This window comes from Scyliorhinus canicula, chromosome 2 (genome assembly GCF_902713615.1).
Source record: "Scyliorhinus canicula chromosome 2, sScyCan1.1, whole genome shotgun sequence".
NCBI classification, from domain to species: Eukaryota; Metazoa; Chordata; class Chondrichthyes; order Carcharhiniformes; family Scyliorhinidae; genus Scyliorhinus; species Scyliorhinus canicula.
In genome coordinates, this window is record NC_052147.1 from 14,325,851 (window position 1) to 14,338,077 (window position 12,227).

The 12,227-nt window shown below is 43.1% G+C and overlaps 1 protein-coding gene across 1 annotated transcript in view; it reads left to right on the top strand.

Moving 5' to 3' along the window:
* alkbh1 (alkB homolog 1, histone H2A dioxygenase) overlaps positions 1-11,738 on the top strand; it is a 48,156-nt gene extending 36,418 nt beyond the window's left edge. The window contains exons 5-6 of the mRNA XM_038773772.1: positions 4,223-4,416; positions 8,733-11,738. Coding sequence (XP_038629700.1) covers positions 4,223-4,416; positions 8,733-9,171 — 633 coding nt within the window. The 3' untranslated portion in view covers positions 9,172-11,738. The remainder of the gene's footprint in view (positions 1-4,222; positions 4,417-8,732) is intronic.
* Positions 11,739-12,227: the final 489 nt, after the last annotated feature.

Below are 12,227 nucleotides of genomic sequence, written 5' to 3' on the forward strand. Positions count from 1 at the left end.
CTGTGACTCAGAAAACATTTTCAGGAAAAATGCACATCCCTCCTTTTTATCGGGTTCCATTTTGTGATTTCAGCCTGTGGCTTGACACCTTACACCTTACACCAAGCAGCTATCAGCGCTCTCACAATTGCGAGGAAGCTGAAAATCTAATGCTTTATTTAATCTGGCTCATGAGAGATGTACATCAGGGCAGCACGGTGGCCTAGTGGTTAGCACAACCGCCTCACGGCGCTGAGGTCCCAGGTTCGATCCCGGCTCTGGGTCACTGACCGTGTGGAGTTTGCACATTCTCCCCGTGTCTGCGTGGGTTTCGCCCCCACAACCCAAAAATGTGCAGAGTAGGTGGATTGGCCACACTAAATTGCCCATTAATTGGAAAAAATAATTGGCTAATCTAAATTTATTTTTAAAAAAATGAGAGATGTACATCAGAGGAAGAGGGTGATCATATGACATAGGGGCAGAAGTAAGCCATTCAGCCCATTGAGTCTGTTCCACCATTCAGTGAGATTATGACTGATCTGATATGATATGATACCGGGGCAGCGCGGTAGCATGGTGGTTAGCATAAATGCTTCACAACTCCAGGGTCCCAGGTTCAATTCCCGGCTGGGTCACTGTCTGTGCGGAGTCTGCATGTCCTCCCCGTGTGTGCGTGGGTTTCCTCCGGGTTCTCCGGTTTCCTCCCACAGTCCAAAGATGTGCGGGTTAGGTGGATTGGCCATTCTAAATTGCCCGTAGTGTCCTTAAAAGTAAGGTTAAGGTAAAGGGGGGGGGGGTTATTGGGTTACGGGTATAGGGTGGATGCGTGGGTTTGAGTAGGGTGATCATTGCTCGGCACAACATTGAGGGCCGAAGGGCCTGTTCTGTGCTGTGCTGTACTGTTCTATAATCCTCAACTCCACTTACTCACCTTCCATAACCCTTGATTATAAGAACAGTACTTTCTTGAAACCATCTCATTCTGTGGGGTAATAATTGCAGGAGTGAATTTTTTTAGTTTGCTTGCTCTCTCTCTTTCTCGCTGTCTATTTTTTCACCCCACTGTAGTAAGCACTGATGCTTGACATCCTCCTCTAACTCAATCTAGTGACCATCCTTCCTGTTATGAACCTGGATTATGAATATGCATTACAGGGAATTAGGACATAGACAAGTTGGTGGAGTGTGCAGGTGGGTTGGAGATGAAGTTCAGTGCAAAATGTGATGCATTTTGGTAGGAGGAACATGGAGAGACAATGGAAAATAAGGGATAAAATTCTTTAAATGGGGCAGGAGCAGAGGGACCTGGGTATATATTTACATAGATCATTGAAGGTGACAGGTCAGGTGGAGAGAACAGGAAATAAAGCATATAGTATTCTGGGCTTTATTAGTAGGTTAAAGTCCAACAGGTTTGTTTCAAACACTAGCTTTCGGAGCACTGCTCCTTCCTCACCTGAGAAAGGAGCAGTGCTCCGAAAGCTAGTGTTTGAAACAAACCTGTTGGACTTTAACCTGGTGTTGTAAGACTTCTTACTGTGCTTACTCCAGTCCAACACCAGCATCTCCACATCTTTATTAGTAGGGGCATAGAGCAGCGGTTGAAGACCCCCCACCCCAAGTGTGCCATGAAAAAAGATTCAAAATTATTCCAAATTTATGTAATTAAACTACAACTAACCTTCGTCTTCAGCTCTGTGATTGGCATCTCCAAGATCCGGTGAATCTTGGGCCTCCTGCACCTGTGCCGGCTGGGAAAGTGCCAGCTGGGAAAGAACCGCACATGCGTGGTTTGGATTTTTTATGTGTGTCAGGCCCATGCGCGTGACCAGTGGGACTTGGAGCTGAAGACAAATGGTCCCATGCGCCTGCACAAAAAGTGAAAACTCAAAAAGGCCGCAGAAACCCTGGGAAAGCGAGGGAGACGGGGTGAGGTTAAAAACACAGGAGAGAGGACAGAAGGAAGTTAAAAATGAAGTCCCAGTAAGGGAAGATGGCAGAGAAAATAGAAGGTGTGCCTCAAAATGTTTTATAGTATATAGGTGTCCCATATATATAATATATATAGGTTGGGAACCACTGGCATACAGTATAAGAGCAAGGAGGTTATGTTGAATTTCTACAAGATACTAGTTAGAGCTCATTTGGAATACTGTGTTCAGTTCTGGGTGCTGCATTATAGGAAGGATGTGAATGCATTGGAGAGAGTGCAAAAGAGATTTAAAAGAATGGTTACAGGGATGAGAAACTTCAATTATGAGGATAGATTGGAGAGGTTGGGATTGTTCTCATTGGAGAGAAGAAGGCTAAGAGGAGATTTGATTGAGGTGTTCAAAATCATGAGGGGGCTGGACAGAGTAGATAGGCAGAGACTGTTCCTGCTCATAAAAGAATCGAGAACAAGAGGGCACAGATTTAAAGGGATTTGCAAACGAAGCAAATGTGATGTGGAAAAAACTTTTTTGCACAGGAAGTGGTTTGTGACTTGAATGCACTGCCTGGAAGTGTGGTGGAGGCAAGTTCAATTGAGGGATCAAAGAGGGTATTTGTTTCTATTCAAGTAATCATCTATATGCAAGGGTACGGGGACTGGCACTAAGTCATGATGTTTGTTTGGAGAGCCAGTGCAGACACAATGGGCCAAATGGCCTCCTGTGTCCTAACAATTCTGTGATCCTGTGAGAGCTGAGCCCAAGCCTAGCCCGCACTTGGTAGGAGTCAACTGGATAGTAGTTCGGTCACTTTTTTTCTTTCTCCTCTCCTTTTTACCTTCCGAAAGCCCAAAGGTGCTGAAACTAATGTATCAGACCTACTTCTCAAAGCTCGACATACCTCCAATCAGGTCATGTAACTCATTCAGACCATTCAAACTTGATCCAAGTGGCTCAGCTGCTCACTGCCTTAACCGTGAGCCATCAGGAAAACCCAAATGTAGATCATGGTCCAGATTTTGGAGTGTAATAACCATGAGATTACCAGCCTCGCTACACTGCTACCTCGCAGAAGCATTCTGCATTAAATATTCAAAAGGGCATCTAGTTGTATTACCTGCCTTTTATTTCGCAATTAAATATGCCAGAAATAATTATGGCTTGTCCATTCAAGTTCCATTCAATGTTTAAGGGCCTTAATTGCTGCAAACCAGCCTCTCTGGCACTGAAACTTTACCTTTACCAGTCTAGAATCTCGTCTTCTCCAATCCACAAGATCAGGAATGGAGTTATTTGATGACTACTCAAAGTGTTTAACTTTATTCAAAATCTCTCCACTGCCCAATCTGACCTGAATAGAATCTGGACATATTCCAGGCCTTGACTGGCAAATTGAATGTAATATTTGTACCAGATGTGCTATGCAGTGACCACCTTCGTCAACAGATAATCCCAGCCAACTCTCCCAACTTTCAACAGCAGCTTAATCACCAATTTCACCCAACGTCAACGACTTGCTGGCCTCCACTGGCCAGAACCAGAACTGGATCAATCATATTGATACTGTGGTCACACGTGCAGGAGAAAGGCTAGGTTTGCAAAGCCTCCCTACCAGTTATAAGACTTGGGTCAGGTTTGTGATGGAATACTCACCCCTTGCCTGGATGGTTGTAGCCATACCAACACTCAAAGCCCAGCACTGTACAGACCAAAGCACTTTTCACCATTGGCTGCTGTGTGTGTGCTATCTACAAGATGCACTGCAGCAAATCGTTAAGATTACTTCTTCAACATCTCCTCCCCATGGTAGCTAACAAGAAGAGAGACAAGGTCAACAATCTTGTAGAAACGCTATCCCCAAGTTGGCTTGGATGATTATCGTCTTTCCTCGCTTAAACTAAGCTGATATCCTGGAATTCCTAATCGTGTGCAGTGTGGGAGTATCATGCCAAGACAGTTCAGTTGTAATTTTCTAAAGGAAGTTGATATGTAATTTAACAGTGAATGTTTTCAAGACATGGAAAACATGAGGTAAATGGAATTAATTGGATATTCTCTCATGCAGCAGGCACAAGCAGGATGGGCTAACTGGTCCATAGAGATGACCAATCTTCTTCATCATTAAAAATGACTTTCAAACATTGCTCAAATCCAATTTGAAAAATAATAAAACTTGCAATGAACATGTCCAAGTTTATATATTCTTTTAATGATTGTATCTATTTGAGTAGTCAGTGCTCACATTCTTTAAGGTGGCCATTGCAATGTGTGTACCTGACTGACTGTTTGCTCGTACTTTTTATTTGTAGAAGTATTCACCCGATCACCATACAACATTTCCCACGGACCTCGCTCACCTGTCTGAACAAGTGGCGGCAGCTTGCGGCTTCCAGCAGTTTAAGGCAGAAGCTGGAATACTGAATTATTATCATTTTGACTCTTCACTGGGTATTCATGTGGATGAATCTGAAATGGATTATTCCAAACCCCTGTTATCATTCAGGTAAGAAAAGTGAACAAAGTAGCAGATTTTTGGGAGGGGGTGGGATAAGAACTGTTCCGAGTAAGAACTAGGAACTAGTGTTTCCATTGACAAAAAGGTCAGTAATTGGAAGACACTGATTTAAAATAATCAATAAAGAACCAGAGGTGAAATGTGAAGACATTTGTTTATAATGAGTTATTGCATTCTGGAATGCACTGTGATAAGGTGGTAGAAGCAGATTTAGTAATAATTTTCAGAAAAGAGGTGAATAAATGATTGAAGGGTGGGAGTTAACAAAACAATGAAGACAGGTCGCGGACAGGAATTAATTATCTAGGTCTTTCAAAGAGCCAGCAAAGGCCCAATGGGCTGATGCATTCCATGATTCTAGTAGTACCTTTGTATTAATGGTTCAAGCAGAATGGTGTCCTTGTTGTTTACTGGATAAAACATGGATTTATCTTGCTTCTTTCACAATCTCAGGACATCCCACTTCACAGCCAATTGAATGAAATGAAAATGAAAATGAAAATCGCTTATTGTCACGAGTAGGCTTCAAATGAAGTTACTGTGAAAAGCCCCTAGTCACCACATTCCGGCGCCTGTTCGGGGAGGCTGTTACGGGAATCGAACCGTGCTGCTGGCCTGCTTGGTCTGCTTTCAAAGCCAGTGATTTAGCCCTGTGCTAAACAGCCCCAGCATTGAGCTCTTTTGAAAAGGAGTCACTGTTGTAATCTATGAAATGTGGTAGCCATTTTGCATGCGGCAGGTTCCCACAACAGCAATGTGATAATGGCCAGATCATTTGGGTTTTGTTGATGTTAATTGGAGAATAAATAATTGCCAATGCACCAGGGATAACTCGCCTCCTCCTCTTTGAATGCTGCCATAGCATTTTTTAACCACCTGAGAGAGTAGATGGGGCCTCGGCCTAATATCTTATTCAAAAGGCAGGAACTTGACACTGCAGCACTCGTTCAGTACCGCACTGGGGTGTCAGGTAGGATTTCATGCTTAAGTCTCGGGAATTCTCAAGAAGAGATCCTTGAACTCTCAACCTTATGACTTGGAAACGAGAGGGATACCAGCTTACCTGTTGCTGACACTTTTTGCTGGTGCTTCAACCCAACAGCTTGAGTACCTTACAAGTCAACCCTTCAGTTTGCTCTCGATCTGAAGCAGACTAAGGCATTGGTTGAGGAGAAGGAACTGTTGTTCAAGTTGTGATGTATGTAAGAAATTGGTGTGTGTATATATATATATATATATATATATTGTATTTTATATCTGTTGCAGTAAGGGTTCTAAAAGCCTGGGTTACGGTATATATTTGTTGCAGAAATATTATTGAAAACTACGGTTAAGGTATCCAGACTGTGTGTGTCTGCTAAAGCTGTAATTAAGAAGTTGTAAAAGGTGAGGTCATGATTCATTCCAACCGCTTACTTGGTTACAGATAAAGGGCTATTGGTATATTTGGTACGATTGCTGAAGATTCCCTGGAGAGTAGATAATTTGAGGGATTGTATTTAGTCCTAACTAAGCAGGTCATGTGGCATCTCAGTGGGATACAGGTGCTGTAACTAATGGGAGGAGCCTGGTCTGTCGGTAGTGGGATTCAAGTCTGACAAGATACAAGGATTGTAGGTTAAACAGCAGTTTTGCCAAATGCTGCTAGGTTGAGCAGAGGTGTACTGAATCTGCTCTTGAAAGAAACTCTCTAAAGGTCTGCACAGCGGAGCAAGTAGTAAGTGGCATTTGAACTGTATTGGGTTGCTTAATTGGAGTTAGTAGCAGGTATAGATAATAAGTTCAAGTTTCTCCTTTTAAGAACAGTTTACAAAGAACAGTTTACAAATCACAGTACAGCACAGGAACAGGCCCTTCGGCCCTCCAAGCCTGCGCCGATCATGATGCTTGCCTAAACTAAAACTTTCTGCGCTTCTGGGGTCCATCTCTTCCCATCCTAGTCATGTATTCATCAAGATACCTCTTAAACATCACTATCATATCTGCTTCCACCACCTCCCTCGGAAGCGCTGTCCAGACACTCACTACCCTCTGTGTAAAAAAACCTGCCTCACACATCTTCTCTAAGCTTTGCCCCTCGCACATTTATTCTATACCCTCTAGTAATTGACTTTTCCATTCTAGGAAAAAACGTTTGACTATCCACTCTGTCCATGCCACTCATAATTTTGTAAGCCTCTAGCAGGTTTCCCATCAACCTGTGTTGTTCCAGTGAAAACAATCCAAGTTTATTCAACCTCCCCTCATAGCTAATACCCTCCAGACCAGGCATCCTGGTAAACCTCTTCTGTACCCTTTCCAAAGCCTCCATATCCTTCTGGTAATATGGTGACCAGAATTGTGCACAATATTCCAAGTCTCGCCTAACTAAGGTTCTGTACAGCTGCAACATTACCTGCCAATTTCTATACTCAATGACCCGATCGATGAAGGAAAGGGTGCCATATGCCATCTTGACTATCTTATCCACCTGTGTTGCCACTTTCAGTGATCTGTGGACCTGTACACCCAGATCTCTCTGCCTGTCAATACTGCTAAGGGTTCCGCCATTTACCGTATAATTCCCAACTGTATGATTCCAAAATGCATTACCTCACATTTGTCTGGATTAAACTCCATCTTCCATTTCTCCTCCGAAGTCTCCAACCAATCCATATCCTGTTGTATCACCTGACATTCCTCACCACTATCCGCAACATCTGATCAAGTGTGACTTCACCTTTTGTAAGGTTAACTGATAATTGTAAAACTACTTATTTGATGTTAATGTGGTTAATTCTGTTTAAATTAAAGTTTTTTTTTAAATTTAGAGTGCCCAATTCTTTTTTTTCCAATTAAGGGGCAATTTAGCGTGGCCAATCTACCTACCCTGCACATCTTTGGGTTGTGTGGGTGAGACCCATGCAAACACTGGGAGGAAGTGCAAATTCCACACAGACAGTGACCCAGGGCCGGGATCGAACCCAGGTGTTCGGCAGCATGATGCAGCAGTGCTAGCCACTGTGCCGCCCTAAATCAAAGTTTGTTTTAACATAAAAGATGCCTATTGTTCAGAGTCATCATTTCTGGGGTGAAGTATCCTTTCCTCACAGCTTTGCAAGATCAAAAACCTTGTTTGGAGTTCATATCCGGTATCCTGACAAATGTTGGGGTCTGGTCCTGTATCTTAACAAAGCTGTAAGTGCCTTTACTCCTCATCTCAAAACACACTTAACATCTGGAGGGCAAGAGGTTTTGCACAGACTGTAACTTCACTTGTACTGGCAGCTTAATCTTTTTCTCAGCAATGTCTCTGACACTTGGAATTATATGGCCTTGGTTGACCAATTCTACAGGCTGGAGGGAAGTACTGGATGGAGAGAGGGAACGAGTAAACATTGAGAAGATCAATGAAAGTAATGAATTCTAGTAATTTGCAGGACACTGATCTTTATTTCTACCAGTATTGCACAATTCTCATCTGAGGGGATAATAACCACCCTGAAATTACCCACCAGGCAGTGAGTATTGTACAGCTTTGTCAGTTAGTTTTTCGAGAGGTACCTTTGCTGTGGATGAATGCAACACAAGTAGCCAAAATCTTGGGCCAGATTTTCATTGTAACCTGGTAATGCATGTGGAAAAGTATTATTTCAAGTCCTCAATAATTTGATTTCTGTGGGACTCAATCGGGTAAACTAAGGTCAATTTGATTTGTTTAAAATGCATTAGACAATGCGACCCCAGGACTAGTCGCTGGCTCCAATCCCCACTCTTCCAATCATTGTCTAGAGCTCAATCAGAATCCCCAGTTAAGGGCCAAAGCAATACTGAGTTTCAGATCCTGTATCCTCTCTCATCGCAAAGATCACTTTACTTCCACATTGCAACAGAGAGACCACTTCTGCCACTGTCTCATTCCATCTATCATTGAAACTCTCATTCATACCTCTGTCACCTCCAGACTCAGTTACTCTCGTGCTCTCCTGGTTTCCCTCTCATCATCCATAGTCCCTATTCTTCGTGCAAAGCTCTGCTGCCTGTATAGTTTCCCATGTCACCAAGTCCTTGGAAATGCTGAGCTGGTTGGGCCCCAGTGTCAGATAAAACTAGCTGCTGGGTCATTATGATGGAAGCATCCATAGATACTGTCAAGCATCATATTTGAAAAATGGTGGTGTGGGTGAGGTACCAAAGGATAATCTACCTGTGAAATCGTAGCACCATTAAATTACTGCTTTAAGAGGGGATGGGAGAAAATGGATAGGCTGAAGGTATTTGAAACTGCTAACCTCAAGTTTTCCTTTTCTCTCTCATTCCTCCAGTTTTGGCCAGTCGGCTGTGTTTCTACTTGGAGGCCTGAAGCGGCAGGACCCTCCGCTTCCGATGTTCATTCACAGCGGCGACATCGTAATAATGTCAGACAGGAGTCGTCTTTTCTATCACGCAGTTCCCCGGATTGTTCCCAATCTGGAAGGTAGGGCAGTCCCCAGCTGTTTAGAGATCACGCCGATCAGGGACAACTGCTCTGCTGACACAAGCTACCAACAAAGTGATGAAAATGACTGGGAAATCTGTATGAAATACTTACAGAGCTCCAGGATAAACATGACGGTGCGCCAGGTGGTGGGAATCGGACAGAGTTTCCCAATCGTGTCGGACATTGAAAAGATGGCAGACTCCCAGCCATACTCTTATCACCAAGATGCCAGTGAGGATCACGAACATAAACGACAGAAACTGGAAACACCAGAGTCTCCATAATCCTACTAACCATTCACTGGAGGGGTGGCAGCTTTGTGAACTAGCAGATTCACAGAAACAGTGATGTATTAGCTCGCCATGCCTGCATTGCCAGATTTCTGCTCCTTACGCGCTTGGGAAAACCTGTTGAGGAAATACTAAAGAATCTCCCGTAGTGTCAGTATTCACAGATCTTCCTGTCAGTGCCAGTTCTCCCTCTCAGTGCGAGTTGTCCCTCTCAACGCCAGTATTCGTGGGCCTCCTCAGCAGCGGCTATTTTCAGGCATCTTCCTGTCAGTGTCAGTTTTAATGGGTCTCATCATTGGTACCCATGTTTTGGGGTTGTTTCAAGTATTCACAAATAGAGACGAAAGGAATTGCTGCGGAGGAATGAAGAACAATCTGTGTTGTATACGCAATGCCTTGTCAAGCTGACAAGTGTGGCATAGATCAGTCTCACTGTAAAGCCAGCATTATGCTCCAGGTTTTACTCAATTGGAGTAGCACTCCCAATTGCAAAACCGCCATTCATATTTCTTACTTCAGCCACATTCAGGCTGTCCAGCGTACCCCTTCACTTATGGCAGCCTTGATCTGTGAAACTGGGCAGTAGCATGGAAAAAGCCTGCAATGGTTACCTTCTACTTGCAAAGAGAAAATATGCTGTAACAGGTGGAGACTTTGATAAAGTGAGATGCAAATAATGAACAGCTGCTACAAGATAATCAAACCTAGTGGGAGATCTGGTTTTATACCATGTGAATAATGTAAAGTATTTATACATGAATATTGGTTTCTCTGTTGCCTGAAATACTTTAAGCGTTGAGCATCATGTCAGGATTGATAAATTAGTATCTATATTTCCTCCACTATAGTCCAGGATTCCTTATAAGCATATAAAATATGTACTAAATATAGAAAAGTAGACTACAGAGGGAAACACAGGGGAGACCAAAATAACCAGTGTTTTATCCACCATCCCTTCTGAAGCCTCAGAGACAGTAACTCTACCACTGGTTGAAAACATCTAATTAGTTGTTAAACTCTAATTTGGCCTTTGTTTCACCCTACATAAAACAGCTCATTTAGTGTTGGGTCTCCCAAGGATTGAACAAGACAGAGTCAGATGCATAACCACTTTATTACTCTAATTCTAAGGCGCTCATATTAACAGTGTTCAGCTGTGAGGAACAGCAGTGCTAGCCTTGCAACGGTAAATGCTACTACTGTGGGGTTGTGGCAGATACTTTTTTGTGTTCTGATGGTCCCACAAGTGGTCTCGGCGTCTTGCTGCTGAGGGAGTTGACCCACTCAGCGCTACACCAACTGATATTGTCGCCTAACCCGGAAACATTGATGATAGTGGTCTGAACGGGTTACGTATGTCTTTTGCTGTTCCAAGACAACCTCTGCCCACCAACAGGAGTACTGTTGGTAGGGGGTGGCGCAGTGGTTAGCACTGCTGCCTCATGGCGCCGAGGTCCCAGGTTCGATCTCGGCTCTGGGTCACTGTCCGTGTGGAGTTTGCGCATTCTCCCCGTGTCTGCGTGGGTTTCGCCCCCACAACCCAAAGATGTGCAAGGCAGGTGGATTGGCCACGCTAAATTGACCCTTAAGTGGAAAAAATGAATTGGGTACTCTAAATTTATTTTTAAAAAGGAGTACTGTCCACAGAAAATGAGCATTCATAGTGACTTTAAGAAAGGGACAGTAAAATTAGCCCTCCCTCTCCACAACGAAAACTCTTGACAAGCAAAAACCTACTGATCCCAGATGGGAATTATTAATTGAGCTAGCATTTGCTGCTTTTTGTTTGGCAGTGAATCCAACGTTTTAGCCACCTTTTTTGTGAAGAATTGCTTCCTAACAACTTCTCTCCTGAATGACCTAACTCTGATCTTTCTGGTGCCCCAAATGCTTTCTGCTTGAAGAAGAGAAATGAGCTATGTTTCTATTCCCCACCCGCATTCTCAAAAGCAATGAAAACTTTTGCAACTTAGATTTTTTTTTTTAGCGAAACCCCCTTTGAAGTCCAGCTTCAAAGCCTCTTTTTGCAGCCGAGTCAAGCAATGCAACTGGAAGAAAACTCCATTAGAATATTTCTCTAATAACAAGACATAGACCTGAATGTGTTTAAAACAGTTGGTGGATCTCGTTTAAGCTGACAAACCTTTGATGAATTTTATTACTCTCATCATCTGCCATGCTATGCACTATCAATTCATTCTCGGTTATGGAACAGAGTGAAATATGGTTTTAGTATAGCGTTGCTGGGTTTTAAGTGTGGAACATAGAGAGCGGCATAATTCAATTTTTATTGCTCTTTACAATTTGTAGTTTATGGGCTGTGCCTCTACCATAGTTAGGTTATGTTTATTGAACTTACAACTAAGATGGAGGTATTTCTACTAGCGCTCCTTGAGCACCACAGACTTTGTTCTGTTCGGTAATTTAGACATTCTGAATTCTCCCTCAGTGTACCCGAACAGGCGCCAGTGTGTGGCGACTAGGGGCTTTTCACAGTAACTTCATTGCAGTGTTAATGTAAGCCTACTTGTGATAATAAAGATTATTATTTCTTATTATTATTTCTTGTTCATGTTTCGCTGCAGGGATGAATGGGAAAAGGAGGCAGGCTAACGGGCAGGTGTCCATATGACATCTATTACATCTCTCTCACACTTTCGCTGTTTTTCTCTCTCTCTCTCTCTCTCTCTCTCCTCTCCACCACGTGCAACTCCCCGCCCGATGGTGAAAATCACACTCCGGTGGAAGCTACAACTCCTGCCTATCTATCTCTCCCTCTAGGAATACTATCAGTTTGTATATAACTCCACCAATTCACTTCCAAAATTTTTATTGAGTTTTTAATCACATGTTCTCAAATGATTGCGGAAACAGGATTTTGCATCTTGCTACAGTTTTAATACTTCAGACCCTACACAGAAAAGACAGCAGTTCTGGAATTCCCACCCTAAACCTGACTGTGTCACTCCTATAAGTCGCTCCTTAAAATCCATTGCTTTGACCAACCTTTTACTCGCCTGTCTTTTTACGTGTCTGTGTCAGATTTTGTA